The sequence below is a fragment of the Terrapene carolina genome, unplaced genomic scaffold (assembly GCF_002925995.2).
Source record: "Terrapene carolina triunguis isolate 2854851 unplaced genomic scaffold, T_m_triunguis-2.0 Scaffold238, whole genome shotgun sequence".
Lineage (NCBI taxonomy): Eukaryota > Metazoa > Chordata > Testudines > Emydidae > Terrapene > Terrapene triunguis.
The window spans coordinates 3,327,064-3,351,866 of record NW_020664589.1 but is presented as its reverse complement, the minus strand read 5'-3'; the positions used below and the strand labels follow the sequence as shown (position 1 = coordinate 3,351,866).

Genomic DNA, 24,803 nt, shown 5'->3' with positions numbered 1-24,803 from the left:
TTTAGTGGCGCTTCCATAGATTGTAGTTCATGAGTAATTGTGGGGGGAGGGATAGCTCAGTGGTTTGAGCATTGGCCTGCTAAACCCAGGGTTGTGAGTTCAATCCTTGAGGGGGCCATTTAGGGACCTGGGGCAAAAATCTGTCTGGGGATTGGTCTTGCTTTGAGCAGGGGGTTGGACTAGATGACCTCCTGAGGTCCCTTCCAACCCTGACATTCTATGACTAGGAAAGAAAACAAACAACCCTTGCCCTGATAAGAGAGGCTGCGGCTCCTTCTTTATCCACTTGCATCCAAGGAACTTGGTGTATTCACAAATTGTTATTTACTGTTTGATCTGGTAGCGGTTGGAACCACCAGTCAGGTTCTGGGCCCTGCTGTGCTAGGCTCTGCATGAATGCATAGTAGCCGAATGCTAGTCAAGACACCCAATAGTCATGGAAGACAATGAGTGCTATTCCTAACGCACAGTCAGCTAAATTGAAGCACAGAGAGCTACGGTGACTTGCTGAAGGTCACAGAGCAAGGCAGTGGTGTGACTAGTTCCCAGGAGCCCAGACTCCTCATCTATAGTTCGAACCATCCAATGACACTGCACCCTCGAGAAATGTAATGAAATATCAGGTGACTCCATAGCATTAAAGTGAAAATGGAGCCGGTTCTATTCCTGTCTCCAGGAAGAGGGTGGTACTGCAAATTATGCAAATACCCAGAACATTGAAGCAGAGATGACACTGAAATACCAATAAAACAGATTAATCTCTCTGAAACGGGGGGGAAACGGGCTGATCTCCCTTCCCGCCTTAATGACTTTTCTAAAGAGAAAGCGGTGAGAGGAGTGGTGAAAAGGTTTGCAGGAGAAGGGAAATGTAATCTGCAACGAAACTGTAAACTATCATTATAAACGGTGAAAACTTTTTTTTTTCCCTTTTGTAATGGGAAATGGAGTCAAGGGCTCCCAGATGGAACTGGGAGCAACGGGGACAATTTGCAGCAAAGATCCGTTTCCCTGAAATCTCATCATTAGATGCACCGGCACTCTGAGGGCCTGTCCTGGAAGGGAGAAGTGCTTAGAGCCATTCCTTCCAACCAATCCCCAGGTAGTGCCAGGCTGGCAGCAAAATAGTATAAAACATTTAAGGAGATCACAGCATGGAGCTGGGGCAGGAAATGTTAATGACACCCAGGGAAGTGTTCTTGGCTTGGCTTCTTCTCAGCACAGATCTTTGCTAATTTCACTCCTCAGCAAAGGGACTAGCCGAGTTCAAAACCGGAGGCTAATTCTTCTGTTTGGACAGCAGCCCTTATTGTGTGTAGGAAAGAGAGGGGACAGGAGGGAAGAGAGGCAAACTTCCTCTCTGCTGCGCTGCACCAGATGAATTGGGAGGAACGGAAGGGAATCGGCTTGGGGACCAGAAGGAAGTTGGAGCATGTGGCTCTTTCTCAGAGTTAGACCTTGTCTATACTGGGTTGTTTGTGCACAAGTGGGTGCAAATCGCCATGCAGATGCCCTGCCCTGGTAAAAGATGCGGCTTACATAAGTGACTCGACCCTGGCCTTTTACTGGGATCAGCTGCACCACAGAGCCCTGCACGGGACTATTTGTAATCCCGCTCCCGTCCCACTCCGGCTATTATGGCAGTGGGTCCAGCAGGACCCACCGAATCCTAGTCCCACTGCCGGGCTCTGCACCAGTCCCGCACAGGGCTGTACTGCACCAGTTCAAGCGCAGTTTTGCACTGGTGCAGCGTCTTCATCAGGGGTGTGTGCCACCGTAGCTACTTGGATGTAATGACCCCCATTCAAACTTCCCAGGCTTAGACAAGCCTTTGGAGCTTTGATCGGTGTTAAAACAGAGCATTGCGTGAGCCATAACCATGTGCGCAACGTCTTTCAGATGTTGCCGCGCACATAAATACTCAAGGCTCCGTCAGCAGCACGCTCTGGTGTTTGCAGAGGGACGAGCCAGCCTCTGAGGAAGAGGGGGGGAGGGGCTGGTGCACTTGTTCAACACAGTCCCAGGGGTGCGGCTAGACTGGCCTCAAAGATCCTCTTTGAGGCACAGTCTCTTAATAGAAGCCAGTAGCCGCGGCAAATCTAAGAGTGGAGCCGCTGCTACCAGCATCCTCAGCTCTACAAGAAACGCTGTCAAAGAGAGAGGCTGGAAAAAACAAACCAACCCAGTCCTTTTGCCGCAGATAAATGGGAGCTTGCTCAGATGTGCCACGTTCCAAAGCCAGCTTGTATAAAAGCCAAGCGATGAGGGCCACAGGGCCTCAGAGAGAAGCCACCCCCAGAGCAAGCTGCAGCATCAGGCAGCGGAGCCAATCGGAGCTGCAGAGGTCTGGAGACGGATGAAGGCAGGAATGGAAACCGATGTCGAACGAAAGCAAAAGGGGGCGGAGGAGACTCTATTGCACCAGGTGGCTTTTAATAACCAAACCATCTTTATTGCTCTTCTTTCTCTCTCTCTCCGTTCATTTTCTTTCTTTCGTTTGTTTGTTTGTTTTCTCCTCCTGTCAGAACAATTAGCCTCAGGTTTGTATCGCTGCTTTGCCTCAATTTTATGGGGCAGCCAAATAAGTAGAAGCCGGTTGCAAGCGAGCGTCTCCCCTCCCAGTGCTTGCTTGTGTCGGAGAGGTTGGAGGGTCCTTGGCGCAGGCGACTTGCTGCTCTCTGGATTCCCTCTCTGCTTTTTAAAATATTTGTAATAGACCTTTTAAAATTTAAATCCCCATGTTTTGTGGGGTTTCGTCCGACGTGGGAATTGGCTCCATTACAACTTGCCAGGATGCAGGGGAATGGTAGAGCACAGGTAATTACATTGAAATAGTCGTGGTGGGAAGGAGCAAGGGCAGATGGCCTGTGTGTGAGTCTATTTCCTTCTGCGCTGCACCGCTGCCTCTGTGGCACATCGCTCACCGTCCCTGGGTAGCCTGCCATAGTGGGATCTTGGGCTTAGAAGCAGGGCACTCAGACGGAAGGTACCACTCAACCCCAACCCCCAAACTAAGCCAGGCAGCCAACTTGCAGAAAACAACCTGAAACAAAACAAAAAAAAAACCCACTCACCTCTCATGCGCTAAGCTGCTATGACCATTTGTGGGACTCCCCCCGGTTCTATGCAGCCCACTTTCAGGGTGGGGGTCTAGGGGCAGCTGCCCATGGGGGATGTCCTGGCAGTACCTCTCCAATGGAGACCTGTTTCAGTGGGATGGTGTCCCAGATTCATTGCGTAGGACGAGTCCTCTTGTGAATCTCCTGGGATCTGCGTTATTTTTGTCAGAAGGATCCATGAGCACTGGTGGGGAATCCCCTCCTTCATTTCACGAGTGGTCAAGCCCCATTCTCTTCTCCCCAAAATATTTGGGTGCCGTTCCATGAGGGGAACTTCCAGGAGTTTCCCTCCTCTCTCTTAATCTCCCTCCCCCCAGCCTGGGACAACTTGCTCCCAAATTTCCAGCCCACACTGTCAGAAACTCCGAGATCCTACCACCACCTCACCCCGTGCTGAGTGGAAGATGTCATTCTAATTTCAGAGCAGGATCACAGTTATAGACTCCTACAGAGTAGCTTTTGTGAGGATTTGAACCTTTAAGTGTTACTTAAAGCATCATTTATCAGCAGCAAGAAAGAAGGGGGAAAAAAAACAGAAAAGAAAGAGCCCCTTGGTTGAATTGTCAAAATCCCCTAAGAATATGTTAGCCACTCCTCAGTTATGCACTCACAATGGTTCTTTCTTGTAAGGAATCTTTTAAAATGTAGAGATTCAAGTGGAGAGCTGCCTGTAGAGAAACCACGGCTGGAGAAAGAGACCCGGGAGGACTTTGCCTAGAGTGTGTCCTTGCTGCACAACAGTTTGAAATGTGGTATCCATTAAACCCTCCTGTTTTCACAACCTGTATACGGCAGGGACATGCGTTTACATCTGGCTGTGCTAGTGGGGGATGTTGGTGAGACTTTCTGGAGGGGAGCATGAGGAGGGAGCGATGTTCAATCTGGAGGGGTCTTTGGGTTATAAAAGAGGCCCCATTGTGGAACTCAAAGCACGTGCAATAGTGGAAAGGAAACAGACCTGGATTGCAGCGTTTTTTTCAAGCACACACCCGCTTCCCCTCTCCATCCCGTCCACTCTCCAGCAAACCTCGAGAAAAGATAGTCCTTGCTCCAGCCCTTCCAAGTCAGTGGGCTTGGACTTTGTTGGACCAGCCAGAGCAGTGAGCCAAGCCCCTCCCCCTCCAGTGGAGTTCCCTCCCACCCAAACATTTAGACCCTGCCCCCCCTTGGAGATTTACCCCAATTTCAACCCCCGGTGTAGCTGGTACCTCTGCAGCAGACGGGCTGAACAGCTGTCAGCAGCGATTTGCACCGTGATGCACTTTTACCCTAGTTTCAAGGGGGGCAGATTCCACTGATGGCAGCTTTTCCCATCTGCACTGGGGCAGCTACACTGGTGCCTGAAATCAGGGCCAAAGCAGCAGCCCTTAAATCCAGTTGCTATTAGCTGGCATGCTCCGCTGAATCTCGCTGTCCCATTTGTTCGGAGGGGGAAACAGGCTGAAAACCCCATGAGGTTTTCCAGGTCCAAGCCCAACCCCCCTTACAAGGGCAGCAGGATCTTAAATAAGATGTAACTCCCCCCCCTCCCCCCGACAAATGCCATTCCATGATTGCCATGCAGCTGATCTCCAATTGTTTCATCTGAAAATTATTTATCTTCTTCCCACATGATCGTCTCCTCTATGCTTGTGGACCGGCGGGCAGCGATTAGCGGCTTTTGCTAACTTCCCCCGAAGGCTGCCTGAGCGCCTCGGGCTGCAACGTTGGGCTTGCAACAACGTCTCATTTTGTTTTTAATTAAATTTGTTGCTTGAAATTGTTTGCTTTCGGTCGCTCTTCTCCCGCCCTCCGTGGTGACCAGGCATCAGTTTGTTTCCTCAGCCGTTTCAGTCTTGTGTGCGCAGCATGCCCCGCGCATGCGTTTGCATATGAAATTAACATCAAGCGTTAGACTCACAATCTGGGGAACTGGCTGCATTTCCTCTGGCATTGTGGCTAAATTCTGCTTTCGGCGACACTGGGATAAATCTGGAGTTAAGCCACTGATTTACTCCAGCTTTACACCAGTGAAACAGAGAGCAAGATTTGACCCTTCATGTAGCTGTCTCACCACTGCAAACTGCTACAGGGAATCTTATTCCTGTTTGCTTGTCACCTGGGACCCTGCTTAGACCCTTATTCAAATCCCATTGAAATCAATAGATGGACTCAGTGGACATTGAACCAGGCTTTCCCTTTGATAATACCTGAATATGCAATCACGCTGTTGCATTTAATCATGTAAAGCCCTGTACAAACACTTCACAGTAAGCAGTGTTTTCCCCTTCTAGGGACACTGTTCAAATATATTGACCCAGGCAATATATGTTTCTCTTCAAGAGACCGTCTTCGAGGGTCTGCTTGTCTTGAATGCCTTTGCATTTCTGGGAACCCGTGGGGTACGTGAGGGCTCTGAATCATCAAGTCGTCGTGGTTTCTACAATAAAGCATAGCCTTGCTCTTGTACACTCGGCTGGTAACAAACTGTAAGCAAACAGCTGCCGCGTTTACTGGATGCTCATTCGAAATATTAACAACAGTTTGTGGGCTGTATCAGCCCAGATCAAAGGGATTCAAAGGCTGTTTTCCAGCATGAACACTTTTTGTATGAAGAGCTAATAGATTCCGCAGACTGAAGTACATCATGTTTTTATCGTTCCTTTGACAGGCTTCTGATCCCAAGATGTTCTCTCTTTGCTTGCCTGTCTCCCCCTCCCTCCTTCCCTCAAAAAAGCGGCTTGCGAGAGACAGGGCTGCCTGCAACAGGCAAGGCCACCCAGCCAGGAAGCCCAGGTTGCTAGCTCAGTTTGGGAGGGCAGGTGAGCGCCCCTCCTCTCTCCTTTGCTTTATACTGTGAGCAAGGAGGAGCTTGACGTTGAGGTGTGACGCCTGTCATCGGATCCCCTTCAAGGCACAGGGGTGTGGGGATAAACGTGCCAGTGCTGCAGGCTGGAATCTGGTCACCTGCGACCTTTTTAAGGGCAGCAGCTTCAATGTCACTTATGTCAGTTTCGATTTCAGAGTGGGGGGGGGGGGAACCGGGCAGGCAAGGTGCAGAGAAGGGCTTTGCCATCTTGGGGCAAAGGGGAGCTTATTGGGAACCTTAACTGGGAGAGAGGAAGAAAGGTAGCACCACGACATGTCAAATGGGTGATGGGTGGGGGAGGTCCTTGTGGAATACATGTGTGCAGCCAGCCTATGGTTAATTTCCACAGCTGATCAACAGGGGTGGGGTGTTGGGGCGGGGTGACGAACTGCGGAACAAAACTTTCCCAGTTTTTGCAGGGACGTACGGAAAACTTGGCCTTTTAAAAAAATTCCTTCAGCAAGAAATATTCTGGATATCGAATTCTCTCCTGATGAGTGCGGAGCATACGTTTTCTTTTCCTCATCCCGTAGCATCTCGAGTTTGCATGTTTCACTCACTCTGTTGTTTCTGGTGCTGTACAGCACGGAGGACGTTTGCTCTTGGTGCCTGGCTGCAGAATCTCTTCCATTGACATGCAGATGCATCTTGTTTGAGCCTTTATCATCTCCTGGCCTTCATAAACATTGCGGAACAATTAGAGTGAGGCTGGATTTCTCTGAACGATTGTCCAGCTTCCAGAGAATGTGGTTGGGCAATGGCCCAAGGCTGTGCCGTGACCATTGGGAGGCTCTGAGAATTAAGTGGAAGCTTTCCTTTGATAATCTGATTTCATTTTCAGCCTCCACTGGGTTCAGAGGTGCCAAATTAGAAACCTAAGATGCTGCTGCTGCTAATAATAATAATAATAATAATAACCTTGCTTTCTCATGTCATCGGGGGGGAATACGAGCCAATTTTAAGATCTGGATTGAGGTGAATGCCGGGAAGGGCGGAGGCCTTACCTGGAAACATGAAGACTTTTGGAGGATTTGCTGTTGTCCTTCAATGGGCAGCAGCCTGGCCCACTCTGGAAGGGCCTGAGATCTGGACTAGCCAAACCCTCTGGGTCCTGGAGAGACGGGGTGGAATGGTTGCCGCTGCCTCAGTTTCCTTAGTTACAGAGGGGAACGTGCCTCTGAGACAGCCTCCTCCGCACTCAGCAGAATTATGCCACTTTGAGCCCAGCTCCGGAATCTTTATTCCTTCAGGTCTCCGCAGTGCAGCTGATGCGGCGCGTTAGCCTAGGGACGGACTCTCCAATTGGGTGTTCTTGGCTACCTGCTTCCATGCAGAGTTTGACTGGAGGAGCTGGCAGCAGCAGCAACTTGCTGGGATGGCGGATGTCGCGCGGTGTTCTTCCCCAAACAGATGGCCCCTCGTTGGGCAAGACTGACACCATGCAGTGGAGGACAGCATGGGGGGCGTAGTTATAACCAGGCCAGGGGGGTTCATTTTGGAAACTGCCATTGCAAAGCACTCCATAGAAAACGTCAAGAACAGATGAATCTCCAGCAAAATTCGGAGACGCGCTGCTAATGGCACAGATAATTGTCCATAAAGAGAGCTTTAACAATTAAACATAAAACTCAGTTCCTCCCGCAGGAGAAATGGTTCTGGTGTCAGCTGTGGACCTACACAGGTTTTTAATCACTAATTTAAAACTTGTAGAGACTCTTCAGTGGCTTCAGCTTTGGCTGGTGTAAAATGTGATCATTAGTAACGGCCTCGAGCCACAGAGGTCAGATCTGCAGGAGTCCCAGGATCTGAATTTTCACTGAGTTTGGATCTGAGCCTTGGCCCTTTACGGAAACAGGAGCCAACTACAGTCAGTGATTTGGATCTGGGTTCCAAACCCCTCCCTCCCAAATGCTGGTCCAGTTCTCTCCTGCCCTCCCCCCACGTGTTCCCCTTGGAAGCACAGGGAGTGCTTCTCACCCCATTCAGCTGGGGGATTCCATTCGGGCCCGTGTGTTCTACACAATCAAACCCCCAGAGCTGGAGTGACTCTGAGGATTGAATTCCTCTTTCTCCCCCAGAGGACAGGTGGACACACTCAAGGAGAAAGGGAGACCCCCCCCCCCCCCCAATTCCAGAGAGTGAAGTGTCCCACTCTCCCATAGGGGAGATCAGATTTGCCACCCCTCAGTTTTCTCTCCCAGGTCAGTGTATTTTGGATCACATGGATGGAGTCCCTTGGCTGCTTCTTTGTGATGACTTTGAGAAGCGAAATGTACTTTTTAAATTTTATATGCATAGGGATGGGAGAGGGCCGGTCAGTGGAGAGTTGATGGTGGTATCCTAGTGGGAGAAGCCCATTCTTGTTTAATAGGAATGAAAATAATAGTTTTCTATAGAAATGTAAAAGGGTTATTCCAAGTACCCATGTGTTTGTACAGCACCTTGCACATTAGGGTCCTGGTCCAGGACAGGTTTCTAGGGGCTACAATAATAAAACTAATAATAACTATAGAATTGAACAGAGGATACCTCTTCTATAATTTTTGCCTCTGTTTGTTTGTTTTAACCATCCTATAGAATTCCATAACAGGGATATAATTCTATAGGGATTTCCTCATAAGGGCAGAAGCATTAAGAAAGGGGTTTAATATGACCAGCCACAGCAGTCAGGCAAGAAATGCTAATTTTAGATCAAAAGGCGTTTGGCTGGCCAAGAAGTAGCAATGGGCTAAAAGAGACAAAAAGGGAGAAAATACAATTTTTAAGTGGAAGTCAAAAATGATCTGTCTCTTAAAAATAAAAGAGAGAGAGAGTTAGAAAAGCCAACCCTTTCTAGCTGCCTTTTTGGTGCTTTGTTCTGTTCCCTTGTTAGATATCTGTGTCCTGAGCTGTTTTATCCTTTTTTGTTCTGGAAAATAATTTTTGAAATGTCAAAACTTCAAGCCGCTTTTGTCAAGCTTAAACAGTCTTGTTGAACTTTGAAGGAGACCTCGGGATGAGACACATGAACTTTTGAAGCTGCCTTAGCTGGCTTGACTTTGATCAGCATTTGAGACCGGGGGGGGGGGGAACCCAAACAAAACAATAGCCTGAAGTCTTTGTGGACCTTGTAGTTCTGGGAAACAGCTATGTTTGAGGCCAAAAGACATACGTAGCTTTGTGCTGAAATGCTCTGTGCCAGCCATGCTCTTTCTTTGCCTCTGCCTCTCCTTCATTCCATTTCTCACAGCCGGCGGAGACGGGCCGCGTCAGTCACTACTTGATTTATTGGGACTCTGTGTAGACACTGTTTCGTTTTTGTTTTGTCCTTCCTTATGCAATCGGACGACCTAGCGTTAATGACAGCCTGGTCCTGAGCCCGAACGTTCTACCTGCCGGGTGAATTCCATTGAATAATGTTGAGTTGTTCCAGAACAAAAGACCCTTCCTTCCTGCATGCTAGTGATGTTTTACGTCTCTGGGACTGTAGCTGGTTAGCATTGGGAAATAGAATATCAGGGTTGGAAGGGACCTCAGGAGGTCATCTAGTCCAACCCCCTGCTCAAAGCAGGACCAATCCCCAACTAAATCCCCAAATCCCCCCCTCAAGGATTGAACTCACAACCCTGGGTTTAGCAGGCCAATGCTCAAACCACTGAGCTAAATACCTTGATCATTTTGGGACCAATGGCTGAGCTGAAATCCTGGCACAGTTGATGTGAATGGGAGTTCTGAAATGGACTTCGGTGGGCCCAAAGTTTCAGCTCTAGGACATGAATCCTTCCGCACATTTCACATGGCTAACGTGAGCCGCAGCACTACTTCGGTTTGGCCCATCTGCCCCTTTGTCAATGGAGACATAGGGGCAGACGGGCCAGATTTAATTGGCGTTGCGACCTAGTGCATAGGGTTGCAGCACCATTCAAATTTGGCCCAGCCACCCCACTGTAGATGGAGGGGTGGCCGGACCGAACCTGAGCTGTGCGGCGACCCTGTGTGCCGCTCACAATGCCTCTCAGTTTGGGGGATCCAGAGTAAACTGCCCCGTCTTCCCCGCTGCGGGGGGCCCTCAATGCGGGAAATGTTCTGCTTTAACCGGGGCAGGTAGATTTGGAGGTCAAAGCGGGACAGTCCCTTGAAAGCTGGGACCGTGCGGAGGCCTGACTCTGGTTTCTCGCCGTTCTTTAGAGTTCAGTGTTGGCGGCTCTCCTGATTTTTCATAAGTGACGGGATTTCAGCCAGGGCCGGAGCCTAGACTGGTGATGACACGAGAAACTCCAACTCTCTTGCCCATCTCCTGGGGCAGAGCATCCAACCAGAGCTCCTGCAGGAAGAGCTCTGTCCCCCTGCACCCAACAACCTTAAGCCAGCCTCACAAGAGGAGAAGGGAGCAGATAGGGTCCAGCAACTCAGGGGGGCTCTTTTCTTCCCCTCCCTTCCTGTGAGCAATGGGACAAGGTGTCTCCTCTGCTCTCCCTCCCTGCCCTACCCAGCCTGGGTAGTGGGGGGGCAGCTCCAGGGGGGGTAAAGAGCCCCTGGAGCTGCCCCCCACTTCCTGCTAGAAGGGAGAGAGGGGTCCCTGTTACAGCTACGAGCCCCAGGCCTGGGAGACGGGGAGTGAAGAGCCCCAGGAGCTGCAGGAGGGAAACGGGGACTGAACTGTTGGGTTGGGGGCAGAATTAGCTTCTGGGCAGGGAACAGACAGATGTGGGGCTGAGAGCTCCTGCAACAGAAACCAAAAGCCCCTTGCCCAATAAATCTGGGTGAGTGGGCAATACACACACCCTTTTTGCCTGGGGGTGACTAAGTGTGAAGGTGATGAGGATACCCGTGAGCCTGCCTGACAATCTGAGCTGGGGGAACAGGTCTCCTAGTCACCTGCACTAGCTTGTGCATAAGCTGGTCTGTGAGTGGACAGAGAAATAAATACATGTATGCGTGTGTGGGTTTGTGAAAAGGTCTTGTGTTTGGGAGAATAGATCTCCCAGTTTACATGGCCATTGGCCTGAATTCTGCAAGTCCAAAGGGCTCTCGGAGTCCCCCGTTAGTGCCATGTTCGCCTGTTGCCGTGTATAGTGCTTGCATAAACTTCTTTTCTCTTTTTTACTTGCCTCTCAACAGCAAACACGCGGTTTCCAGCTGGGTTTTTCAAAGGAGCCTGAAATTCTATGGGTATTGGATACCTAGCTCCACTTTCAACCTATCCCCCACCCCCCAATACCTGTCTCTATGCTGCTATACCTTTTGAATAGTCTTGGTGTTTTTTAAACTTAGCTTTATGCCTTTTTATTTCTGTTTTGCTTCTTGGTTAGTTTGTTGCTCTTAGTTTATTGCCTATTGATTTTGTTTCTATTAATTTGGGGTTGGCTGCATTTTAAATCAGGGTAGAGAGCTTTGGTGACAGTGTAGTGTGCTGGTCCATGTCGTTGCTCGGTCCTTTAGGGCGGGGGGAATTTTCCCTTCAGGTGCCCTCATGGAATATACCTGGGTAGTTCTCAAAGCCGCCCTCCCCCCCAGTTTAAATACAATGGAAGTAAGGCCCAAGATTTTTTTTAATATACATATTGCATATACGAATATATAAAGTGTGTATGTGTAAACACCCCCCCACACGTACATATCTGTAAATTGTATAAATGTCCAATATGCAAATATAGGCACCTAAATAAGTGGCCAACTTTTCCTACCTCCCATTGAAATCAACTGGAGCTGCTGAGAACTCGGCACTTATTTCTCATTGGGTTTTCCCAGGCCGCTCATTTAAGCACCTGCACTGAGACGCCTGCTTTATAAATCTTTCATGGGTGCGGCAGGAGGAAGGTGATTGAGAGGTTTCTTTCTCACTAGGCCTTGATAATCCTCATTTCCATGGCAATTAACTTTTAATTTTCAAACGGATGCATGTGGGCTGGTTCTTATCCTGAGGGGGTTCGTTAATCGCTTGGCTTCCACTGGTGCTAATGGGAGACAGGAGACGAAAACCTCACACAATGTTTTTGGAAATTAAAGACTGACTCCTTTATTAAGTCGTGTGAGTCTTCTGTGCGGCAAAGGGATAAACCCTGGTGCTGTAGAGACTCTCACTCTGGGGAGTCACTTGGAAGGCTCTGAATCCTCAAAAATCTAGTGCATTTTTGCCCTCTATTTTAAAGGTTATATTGAGACCTGGAAATCGAAAGGAAAGAAACAAATTAGTTCCAGGCCTCTCTTATAGTCCACAAAGTACATCTGTTTCTACCATTCTTCTCTGAAGGTGTCTTCTCCCAGTGGCCTCCATCCCCTGCTTTTGGTGTCTTCTACACCTGTTACTTCACCAAATGCTACTTTTAATGGCCAGGGTTCCCTGCCTCACCTCTGATCTGTGCAGCACTCTTACAGACGCAGTCTTATAATCAATGTAATTGAAGATCAGAGTTAATGAGGACCTCTGCGTCTGTGAAATCCCCCTAGCGATGCTGGGCTTCAGATGTTAGATAAGGAAATGATTGGGCTGAACTGAAAATCTATTTGGCTAATTAGATGATGCAAATTCCCACAAGGCGGTGGGGGTGGGGGTGCGGGAGAGATACATTTCACAAATAAAGAAACATCAGATTTCTTAGGAAAAGGGTTTTGGCAGGAATTTACTTCAGTCACTGACCTCTGGAGGAAGGGAGTTTCAGGAGAGAGAAGGCTGCTCATGCGGGGAAGTGAGGGGGGAAAAAAAAGGAACATCTTTTACTGGACCAACTTCTGTTGGTGAAAGAGATGAGTTTTCGAGCTCCACCGAGCTCCTTTTCAGGGGAAGTAGCATATGGGGCAGGTTCATGCCTTTTGAGCCAAGAGCTATCTGGTGGTGCATTCTGCTGCTGCTGTCTATGAACGTATATGGCCCTCATCTCCCTAGAATCCGTGGACCTCAGAAACACCACCCTATGAGATGGGGAAGTGTTCACCTCCTTTTACAGATCAGGAGCTGGGGAACAAATGTAGCCATTTGTCCAGGGGCAGGGAGTCTGGCAGAGCCAGGTGGTGAATCTGGGTTTTCTGAGTCCTGGGCTAGTGTCGTATAAGCAGGGCGAATTCATGCAGATTTGAGCTGAACGGCAGGTTCACATTCGGGGGTGGGGGGTTCTCAGTACTCCTGAGTGCTCTGTTGCGGCTCTCAGGCTGTTCACTGAGGGCAGTGGAACAGCCTGGTTCTGGTGGTGGGAAGCAGCTCTGGTAGCTCACCAGGCTGTGAGAGGACATAGGGTTGGGCCGATGCGATGCAATGAAGCCCCAACACCCTGTTTGTAGATCTGAGCAGTAATCCTCCTCCCTGAGCTCCCCCATCTCCTGGGGAAGATAGTTCCCTCCAGTAAGCGGGGTGGAAGGGAGCAAAACGGGTGGAAAGGGCCAAATAACCAATGAAAGAGGAGAGTGACATCTACGGCTCATGCTCCTTCCATTCTTTAGCCCCCAGAAGACCCTTTGTGTGAATATTCGTGCATCGGGGCTCTGTGTGATTTGGGGAGTTGTTGAGGATCAAGAAGACGGAGCAAGGGAGCAATCGTCCGTTCCTGGCAGGAATCGCTCTGGAAAACCAGGGGACGGTAACTCTGGAGTGTCACAGAGGAGGCTGCTCGGCACAGTTGCATCTGATGCACTACACATGAGATTGGCAAGAGTTTGCTTTCTGCAAATAGCACAGCTGGGCCCAGAGGGAAGTGGGAAGAGCAACTGCATGGTCACATGATGATGCTCTACCCACGCTGTGTGCAAACCATTAGGGATCTTGTCTGAGGTGTCTGTCCTCTTCTCCTCTTACCCTCTCCAGCTATGCTGAAGTGCTTGGAGTGTTGATTACACCCGACTAACAAACTGCCCCTTTCCCTGTTTTTCCCCCTGCAGGAAGCAGTTTTGTTGTGAGCGAGGGAAGCTACCTGGACATCTCTGACTGGTTAAATCCAGCCAAGCTCTCTCTTTACTATCAGATTAATGCCACCTCCCCCTGGGTGAGAGATCTCTGTGGGCAGAGGACCACCGATGCCTGTGAGCAGCTGTGTGATCCAGAGACGGGTAAGTGGAAAGCGGCAGGCAAGAGACTTGGGGAAGCGTTGGAGGTGTCTGTCTACACAATCCGTAGCAGGCTCTGCCTGCCTAAACTTTTGCTTGGTATTAAGAGTGTCTGTGCTGGTGGAAGTGCAGTCCTTCATAACCGACGAACGATTGCTCTACCAGCCCTTGAGCATTGGGCTGCTAGGTACTGTCCCTTCCACAATGACGTAATTTAGCAATGATCTCTCATGCAGCTCTCCAGCACGCAGTTAGAAAGGGGGGTACAGTACTGTCTTTTCTAACTTAGAAATGGTCTCTCTTTTGATTATGATTTGTACTGTGGTAGTTCCTTGAGCCTCTATCATCGACCAGGACCCTACTGTGCTAGACATCTGTCAGCTCTCCAGCGTGACACTGTGAGGGAGAGGAGTTACTCTGCTGTTGAGAGTTGTCCGTCATCTGAATAGCCTTCCCCTGCAGGGTCCACACACATCACGGCATCAGGATCACAGTCTTGTTGGAGATGCTGCGGAAACTGCAAGCCCGTGCAATTGTGTGCTGTGCCCTAATGCCTCTCAGCACAGCTGTGGGAAGCTTGTCCCCAGAGCCTGTAATTAGCAAGGAATTGAAAAGAATCCAGCAAATAAAGGAAAGGAATTAAAAAGAAAACTTGTCAGCAAATAAACTCATGGCTCTGGCCAACTGAAAGCTCCTTATCAGGTCACTTTCCACTGACACCTCCTTTTCTGCCAGCGCTGATAATGAGGGAGCGGGCGCTCTGCATGTGAAGATGGCTCTGTGGCTGTGGTTGGTTTGCTGATGAGGGCCCTTGGTGCCCTCTGCAGGGTTCGGGGAGAGTTACCATTTCCCGGTGCCTCTCCCTGGAATGCTTTCCTGGCTGGCTGGAGGGAAGTGGCCTTGGCGCTGATAAAACTCCCTGCCTGCAGCTGAATCTAAAAAGCATGCAAATAACCTTGCCTCCCGGAACAGAAATGGGATAAGCTTTGGCTCATTGAAGGAGAAGCATCAGACCTTCCCCTCCTTCCACCCCAGCTCTTGTGCAGCCGGTGCTAGGGAGAGCCACAAATCCCCAGCAGCAGGGTGGGATTCTGTTTTCAGGTTTCTGCTGGCTGGATTTGAAGAGGGGCAGTTTGTGGCCATCAGGCTTGGAATGCGCTCTTACCCCATGGCAGCCTGTGAGGAAGAAAGGGGGGCTGCATTTTCAACTCTTTCAGCACTTACAGCTGTGAAAGCTTTCTCCATGTCATAGAATCATAGAATATCAGGGTTGGAAGGGACCTCAGGAGGTCATCTAGTCCAACCCCCTGCTCAAAGTAGGACCAATCTCCAACTAAATCATCCCAGCCAGGGCTTTGTCAAGCCTGACCTTAAAAACCTCTAAGGAAGGAGATTTCACCACCTCCCTAGGTAACCCATTCCAGTGCTTCACCACCCTCCTTGTGAAAAAGTTTTTCCTAATATCCAACCTAAACCTCCCCCACTGCAACTTGAGACCATTACTCCTTGTTCTGTCATCTGGTACCACTGAGTTCCAGCTGAGCTACCCCCCCCCCACAAGACTCTCTCCCTTCCTGAGCAGAGTTGTTTCTGGCTGACATCAAGGCTGCTGCAATTTGTGTCCTTTCCATCTTTTTGCAATGACCACAACGGGAGGCAGTGGCACCAGATACACCAGTTGGAGAGTGACTGCATGAGGCTAGTGCTTATCTGTTTGGCAGCTTCATGAGGGCTGAATTTTAGGTGGGGGCACCAGACCTTGTCTTAGCTGCTCATTCATTAATGAAGGGCACTTCTCAGTGCGCTGCTGGGGCTGTCACACTGTTCACTGTGGGGCACTGGAGCAGCCCAATTCTGGATGTGGAAGAGGAGCTCTGTCAACTGACCAAGCTGTGAGCAGGGCCTAGAGTTGGGCTCAAGCTAAATTTATTTTGCTTTGATTTTCTTTGCTCCTGTCTCAGGAAGTTGCCACCCCACACAGGTCAGGGGCCATTGTGGCTGTGGAGATACAAACACCATCTGGGATCCGGGAGATGCTTTGCCCTGGCCCAGATAATGGGAGAAAGGAGTCCCAAAAGCAAGGGGGGGAGGGACTTGCCGTTATAAAACATCAGGCACTTGAGTCATTTAAGGCTGGGTTGTGTTCTCAAGAGCGGGTCAAATATCTGTGTCCATGAGTAGTTTGGAGGAGATGTGTTTTATTCCCTTCTAAGTGTTTCTCTTTCTCGGGGCTTGTCTACAGAGGGAAATTAACCAGCATAGGAATAGCAGGATAATATTTCCATTATAGCTATGCTGGTCAATTTCCCTGTGTAGACAAACCCTCAGTATCAAGACTTCCAGGAAAAAGGGAAGAACCAGCCCAGCAAGGAGGGCTGATCTGTACATAGAAGCTTTCCCTCCAGATATCTCAAAGCCCTTTGTAAACTATATAGAGAGATCATTTCAGCTGTCAGAGAAGCGCAGTCACCCTCTGGGGCGGGAGGCAGCCCATTGTAAGTACACCACAATTCAGAGAAGCAAGTAAAGAATTCTCCATCCAGCTGAAACTGCGGGGAGACCGTATGGAGGCAGAATGCAGTTACCCAGTCAGACCAAGCCCTGCAGCTCCGTTTGCAAGCCCCATGCTGTCCTTGGCATTGAAAGAGCTGGTTTAATTCTCTCGCGGTCTCTGCAGTGCTGCTGGCCCCATCTGTACAACGGCTGCAGCCCATGTTTCTCTTGCCGGTGAGAGCAGCTGGTACCTCTTGCTGGCTCCCCTGCCGTGCTTTAGCAGAGGATGACAGAACTCAGTCCGAGGGAATGGAGCAAGGCTTGCTCTGCGCCTTTGACGTGCTGTAGTCCACCTTCGCTGGCTGCCTCTGCCCTTTTGCCAAGAATGTTCCTCAGGCACATCCCGCAAAAGGAGCATCCGCTCCTTACTGAGTGCAGTAGAAATCAGTGGAGAGATGGGCGGATTGGGTCCCTTTCTGATCCAAGTAGCGGCCGTCCTGCACCCTGCTGTATCGCTGATCTGGCTGAGAAATAAATCAGTTCAAAGTCCCTGACAGGGGCTTACTGGCCGTGAGCAACAGAGAGAGGATGAGCTCAGCCCTCGCCTGTAATGTCTAGTCCAACCACAGGGAGCTCGTGAAGGCCTGGGAACAGCTAGACCAGGAAGGCTGAGAGAGCAGATCTGGCACACGAGGTGTCTGAGCACGGGGACCTACCATGAAGAAGTGTTCTATTCTTAAGCCTGTCCTGCTGCTCTTGACTCACCTGACTATGCCTGCTTATTTCAGCACATATGTTCTCTCTCTCCGGGGTCTTGGAAAGTGTTGGTCGCAAGCACTGCATCACGGAGGCTCGGGGAGGTGAGTCAATGAGCAGCATTGATCTCAACTGGGATATTCTTAACCTTAAGCTTAAAATTAAGCACCTCTCTCCTGTTTTTTTCCCAGCAAGGAGAGATCAAGGGCAGAAATTGCAAAGCGGATCTCATCTTTTCTCCAGACCAGTTGATAAACAGGAATAGAGTGTTGCTGTTGGGAAGATGCTGGCCACGATTTTAAAACGGGACTAGTGATTTTGGCAGCCTAACTCTGAGAGTGTGTAAAGTGACCCGTTTCTCAGGAATTCTGAACACTCACCCTTTGAAAACCTGGAGAGTTGAGTGAGCCCCCCAAAACTGAGACAGTCAGAATCTCTAGGCACCGGTGACAATCGTGGCCAGTATGTTTGTGATATGGCTACTTGGCAAGAAAGTTCTGTGGTAGGGGAGTGTTTCGGGAGGGGTGGGTGGGAGAAGAAACTGTTCATGGGTCAGCATTTTTTTTTTAAGTGGCATTTTATCATTTTGAGGGGAAAAGTCCTGGGGTCCTGCTGTGTAATAGAAATTGTGTCTGATTTCAACCGTTTCAGGTGAGGGGTTTTATAAACTTGTTGGATCCCGAGTGATGGTTTGCTAGAGGCCTCCCACCCCCCACTCCCCCAGCTGGATAGAGGATTGGTGGGAGGAGAGGTCCTATGGCAAGTGACGGCTAGAATCAGGAGGGAGAATGACCCACATAGCATGAGGGACCCCACTTCTAGTGACAGCCCCTTGCCCTTGCGTAGCATTTCTGCTCTGAAGGTCTCAAAGTGCTTCACAGGCATTAGTTAAGCCTCTTTCCTGCGAGGCAGCTTGGCATTGTAATCCCTGTTTTACAGGTAGGTAAACTGAGGCAGTGAGGGGAGATGGGTTTGGCCCAAGGAGCTAGAGTGAATCATTTACAAAGCTGGGACTGGAATCCAGAACTCCTGCTGTAACCATCCAATGAAGCCTGGGTGTGGGATAGAAGGGTAGAGCCCTGTAGTCAATCCATGTCCCCCTGGGGTGTCACAGCCATAGGCAGGGAGAGGACTCGGGCCTTTCTGCTCCAGAAGCACAGGCCTCTTCCACATGAACTAAAGGGGATCTCCTTTAGCTGTAGCAGTACGAGGGGCCTGTGACACACGTGTGAACAGGTCCACGCAGTCCATGCTGTGAAGGGCAGCAGTGCATTGACATACTAGCCTTTGCCTTACAAGTTCCTAGTAGGCAACCTGTGGCATGCGTGCCAAAGGCAGCACATGAGCTGATTTTCAGTGGCACTCACACTGCCCGGGTCCTGGCCACCGGTCCGGGGGGCTCTGCATTTTAAATGTAGCTTCTGAAACATTTTAAAAACCTGATTTACTTTACATACAACAATAGTTTAGTTCTATATTATAGACTTCTAGAAAGAGGCCTTCTAAAAACGTTAAAATGGATGACTGGCACGCGGAACCTTAAATTAGAGTGAATAAATGAAGACTCGGCACTTCTGAAAGGTTGCCGACCCCTGAAGTAGCTCTTTGGGGCAGGGACTGTCTTTTCCATGTTCATACAGCGCCCAGCACGATGGGGACCTGGGCCACGCCGACAGTACAAATAACACAAATTAGTCTCCTACTCCCAAGCGTCAGGGTGCCCTAGGTATTATGGGAGATGTGATTGCTACCATCAAGCTAACTTTTGGAGGGGGTGTGAGGGGGTTGCCTTCTCATTGTAGGGCTAATGCCACGCGGTACAGCTGCAGTGGGGACCCAGGCTGTTTTCCAAAGGGATTAAGTCGAGAGTCTTTCCTTCGCCACCCCCTGGATACTGTGTAGCTGTGAAGTGCTGGCTGGCTTTTGATCTGCCTGTAACACACTAATAGGGCTTGGTCAGGCTGATTCAGGCAGCCTTTCCTGCAAGCCAGAGCCGTCCATCCTGCCATGAAATGTACACGAGTGAGAGCTGCTGCTCTGTTAGCATGGCTGGCTACAAAGATTACCACCAAGAAGGGGCAATTCACACTGTGCTTGGGACTGGATTGCTGCCCTTTGCAAACCGAGGATAAGGAGGGTTTGTGCTGTGCTGTGAGTTGGAGCTGAGTCTGCCGTCTCTGTGTCTCAAAGCTTTGTGTGCGCATGACAAAGCCGCTGCTCGTACCACACACACTGATGCCGTCTCATAAAATCAGCGAGGGGCTGCTTTTTCACTAGCCTCCCTTGTCAGCACCGGTTACATTTATGAAGGCATCTATTTTTTCCCCCTTCTCTGTGGCATATGCAAATACTGATTAGTGTACACAATTACCTGCTTTGTATGCACGCAACTAGTTCACCCCCACATGTTGTGGGCACATCTTAGGAAGCCGGCTGGAAAACTGGTCCCGTTGGGCCAAATATTGAAATGTTCAGCGTTCGTGCTGGCAGACTTATCAGTGCAATGAGATAAATGAGATGGAAAACGACCTTGATTAATAGGGGCATGTGATTTTTTTGCCCTCACAAATCAGATATCTAAGTTTTATCATCTGTATAGCTGATTGCCTCAACACAACTGTGAGCAGATTTGATTGAAGATAAACAAAAAAAAAAAAGTGGTGTTGAGGCCCCTTTTAAAAACTGGCAATGAAATTGGTTTCCAGTGTCTTCCAAATGGTTTCCTTCGCCATTGTAGTCACAGATTCTATTACCATCTCCAGCAAAATGGGGACTTGCCAGCAGGAGGTTCAGAAAAGACATTTTTAAACATATCCCATTTAACAAACAAACACACACACACCCCTTTAGAGAATTTGGAGGTTGCATGGTTGGGCATGTAAGTCAGGAAATGCTCCCTTCCTTTGTGTGTATTATTGTTTGTTTATTCTTGTATACATTTGGGATTTTCATTTTCATAACGGTCCAGCGTCTTTGTTGACTTAGACTTGCGTATGATGAGGTCCCTTCTCTCTAAGGTCTGTATTTTAATAACTTGGTCAGTAGCCATGTAATATCTGATTTCTTTTCATCCATCCATCAGCACAGCTTGCTTTATGTGCAACTCAGAGCATGAGGCAATTAACTCCCATGCTAATTTAGCTTCAGGTTTAAGTGATATAATCAAAATGCATGCACATAAAGGGGCAGAGTTAAGGTTATCTGTGCTGCCTTTGCTTTCTCATTTTCTACCATTTGCAGGTTTGACCGCGCAGCCATTAATGTTCTCATAATGGAATTTCTCAAGTTTGTGTAAAGAAGAAAGGATTCCATAATGTGGAGCTATTTTTGCGCAGGCCCCTCTAAGCCAAACTACTTGATAAATATTATGAGGTCTGCAAGAGGTAACCTCTCAGCTGTGAACCTTTCGGAGCAGTGCAGCTTTTACCCTAGATGATAGAGTGCGTGAGACAGGACTCTGGCAGAGCCCTACCTCATTTGGTGTGTGCCTTCACAGCAGAATATAGGCTGGATGCAATGAGGCATAAGTGCCTCCTTAAAGTTAAGAACGTGCTTAAGTGCTTTGATGAATCAGGACCATGAAAGGTGGAGCTCAGTGGGATGTAACTGGCAAAGCAATGCCAGATTTCACAACACTCAAAGGTGCTTCTGCTCAGTGAGGGGGCTTTCCCTGCCAAATTTCAGCCCTCTACCCCAGCTGTTTAAAGAATTGTAGCCCCCTCCCCCCAAAAAAAGTCTGTTGATTAAGGTGTTTTTCATTCTTAAGTAGCTAAAGTGTGTGTGTGTGTGTGTGTGTGTGTTTATTTATTAAATCACTATTGGGCAGAGACCAGGCCTGGAAAACATCAACCCAGAAAGTTAGAAACCACCGATAACCAGCGGCTGGAATGGAAACGATGAAGCAACCTTTTCTGCAGCTGTCACTGCCGCTGCAGTTATTCGTGGATGCAGTTCACAGTCTCTAGCTGGTGCTGGCTTGGCCAGGAGCTCTCTGAAGACGGCACTCTTGGCCAGGAGCAGCTTCCCATTGAAGTCAGCCTTTCATAATTTGTTAGGATCTCTTTCTTCCCCTTTGTATTTAATGTTCTATGAATCTCCTCACCTGGCAGGGGGAGCTGTGCCATCTTGCCACGCTGTCCCATGGTGGCCTCGTTAATCATTTGGCGGCGGGGGGTTGATTCTCTGCTCATCAGCACAGCTAATAAGTTCTCTGGCAGCTGGCAAGCCTGGCAAGAAAGCTTGTGGACATGCATGTTCCGGCCTCGTCTCCAACAGGCTTTGCCTTCGTAGCATTGCACAGCATTCTCCATCAGCGCTGTTCATCCGGAGAGGCTGTTGGTGAATGTGAGGTGCCGGGGTCTGGCAATCTAGCCACTATGTCACCTAGACCTGCTCTGAGCAGTGATTGAAACTCCTCCAGCAGCTTGTCTGTGCTGGTGCTTCTGCCATTATAGAGCTGGACCTTGAGGGTTATGAAAAAAGGCCAATGTGGAGACAGCCGTTAGGTGGCCTGATGTCACAGAGCAGGGGTTCCCATCCGTTTCCCTGCACGTTGAGCAACACAGAAGGGCAGATTGTTTCATATCTCTGTCCATGATCTCTTCTGAGGCTCAGGACCCCTAGGCTGGGAGTCCATACTGTAGAGAGAAGGAACAGAGGAAGGTGGGACTTTGTCCCCCTTACCACCTCCAGGGTTGGTTACCCAAGGAACTAGAATCAGACAGCTTCATGCTGTGATCTTGGTAAATAGGGTTGCCAGTTTGGGTTGAAAATATTCCTGGACGTTTCATCACCTGACATCATCTTTCATTAGAGATTTAATCTTTGATTCCTGGAGACTCCAGGACAATCCTGGATGGTTGGCGACCCTACTTAGGTGGCTAGCCCATGCCACTGCGGCTCCACTGCTGCTGTTAGCAAGTTAGCTCAGTGCTCACTTGGGTATAGCTCCCTGGGCTGTCCCGATTGCAGTATAGACACACCCTGAGAGTTACACCACTCTAGCTAGCCTAGCTCAAGTGACAGTGACCACGTTGTAAAACAACATGGGAGCCACGTAGTGTGGTTGGGTTAGCAGTTGATGTATCCCCACGGCATTACTAGCTCCAGCATCGGCAGCGCTGGAACCTCGAACGCCATCGGCCCCGTCTAGCTAGCTCAAGCTTAAAGCCTCCCTTAACTTGAGCGAGAGGGATTTGTGTGTGGACAGGAGTCAGGTTAGAGGCAACACTCAGATTGGAGCTCGAGCTCTGCAGTGATGACAAACCCTTAGTAGGGTCAGTGCGGTGCTTGGATGGGAGACCCTGCAGGAAATGGTGCTGGAGATATTGTAGGTGGTGCTTTTCCCAGGGCCCTTAAATTGCGTCGGGGGTGCTGTGCTGGTGGAGGGTGCTGTCTTTCCAATGTGTTATAGACACCAAAATTCTCATTATATGGCAGGTTACAGATTCCATGACCAGGGCTGCTAACCCCAGTGCCTAGTCGGGATAATTAAAATCAGTCTAGTTAAATCCCCCTTGTGGTTTCCGTTGGATAGGACATTGTTCTTCCTTCCCCATCCTCAACTCTTCTGTAACATTGCTGTGTGCTGTGAAACAGCTGCCTTATTCTACCCCAGGGGTGGCTGCTTTCCAGTGATGGGTGAAGCGTTTACTCCTTGTCTAGTTTCTGTGTTAATTTTAATGTGTGAAGAAGGCATTTTCACCCAGTCTCATGGCTTGTAACAGCATCGGCAGCAGCCCTGCCCTCCAAGGCCAGTTTGTGGGTAACTCCTGCGCCCTGAATGTAGCTCCCTTGGCAGGTGGGGAAGAAACAGGCCCATGACCCTGTCTCCCTCAGCACCAGCCAAAAGCGTTTGCAAGCCGCACAGGGGACCCTGTGATGAATCTTGCAAAGGGATGTTCCCCATGCCTGCCAGGGGGCAGTAAGGGCGATTGCACTGTAGGTCCCGAAGTGCCCCCTGGTGTCCGAGTAGGTTATTACAGCTCCAATACCGCCCGTAGTGGAGGCCTGTGGCCAAAAGCCACACAGAGCTCTTACATAAATTGTCTTTACAGAGCATCTTTCATGGGCCTCAGAACAGTGCATGTCATGACAAGCTGAGAACGCGGAAGGAGCCCTTCTCTATACAATAATGCAGCCACCTGGGCGGTGGGAGCAGCAGCGCCGTTGGCTGACGGCACTGTTACAGAAAGGGAAGAATGCTGTAGCCAACTGAAATCGCATGGGGCAGGGGCGCTTGTGCAGGTGGCATCCAGACAGGATACTAGCCAGTGTGCGACCGGCGATAATGCTCAGCTTGGACTGTAGGTCCCGCAGCTGGAGAGTGTGGGGCAGGGGGGAGATCGGTGCCTGCATGCCTTGAGTCCCCGAGCCCGTTTCTGTTAGTGAGGCTCCCTGTATATGATAAAATGGGGGGAAGAACAGAGGACAGGCAGAGGGGCCTGCAGGGCTAAATCCTGAGCTTCCAATGGCAGGACGGAGCGACGGGCTTTGACCCACCCATTTGACATTGCTCAGGACGTTGAATTAAGAACTTGTTTCTCTGACGTTCCGCCGGCAGCTAAAGAAAGATTCAGCAGAGGCCTGGCCAGTTTCACTGTGGGAGGGAAGCGATAGTGGCTGTTAGAGAGGCAGAGCGAGCCGCATCGATCTCTTCACTGCCGATTCTCGGGGCTTTCCGCCGCACTGCTGTCATTCGGAGCTGACGGCGAAATTGCCATGGATTTTGATGGCTATTGAGCGCCGGACCGGGACGTGGGTTCTGGCACTGGCCTGCTGGATGACTTTAGGCAAGTCATTTCACCGCTCTGTGCCTCAGTTTCCCCATCTGTAAAATGGGGATACATGCTACTGAAGTCCTTTGTAAAGTGCTTTGAGAGCTACTGGTGAAACGTGTCATGTAAGGACTGGATTATAATGATGGTCAGGGCACACCCAGACCCATTTGGTGGTGAAGCCGGGTCTGTCGTGTGCCTGGGGCGAGGGGCAGCGTGGGCTGGGGCTGCAAGTGTGTGATGGAGGTATTCCTGGTGCTGTTCTCCCTGTCCAGGCCATGCCACACTGGCAGTCGCTCCTGCTGCTGTCTCTGACGCTGCCCACAGAATGGCCTTAACTTGTACAAAAGAAGGCCCCTTCCAGCTGCCCCCTTGGCGAGCATGGAGCTGGCTGCTGGAGTCCAGCTGGGGCCTGTCCCCTCTGCAAGCGGCATTTCTAAATGGAGAAGAGGGCAGCCCAGCCTGTTCCCCTGCTGCATTTCCTTTCCCTGGAAGGAGATGGGGATTGCAGTGTGCCATTGCTCTTCAATCCTACCTCTGCTCTGGCCTCACCCAGGGAATGATCGTGCCAGGGGATGCCTGTCCTGGCAGCTTTCTCTAGGTCTAGCCTTGGAGAAAAGCCCTTTCCATAGGTGTGGGGTGAGTCAGAGATTTCTGTCCCGGGGAAGGAGCCACAGGCTCCCAGAGCCAAGTGGGCCCTGTTCCTCTGCGTCGGCAGCACCATGCACACAGCCAGCAAAGGGGAGAGGTGAGCCGGCCCTGCGTGTGCCCGAGATCCCCGCCGCGTGCCGTAACAAA

At 49.9% G+C, this 24,803-nt stretch overlaps 1 protein-coding gene across 1 annotated transcript in view; it reads left to right on the top strand.

The window, feature by feature from the left end:
• Positions 1 to 24,803, top strand: part of ASTN2 (astrotactin 2) — a 572,108-nt gene that overhangs the window by 184,745 nt on the left and 362,560 nt on the right. Inside the window, exon 7 of the mRNA XM_026657253.1 lies at positions 13,816 to 13,983. Coding sequence (XP_026513038.1) covers positions 13,816 to 13,983 — 168 coding nt within the window. The remainder of the gene's footprint in view (positions 1 to 13,815; positions 13,984 to 24,803) is intronic.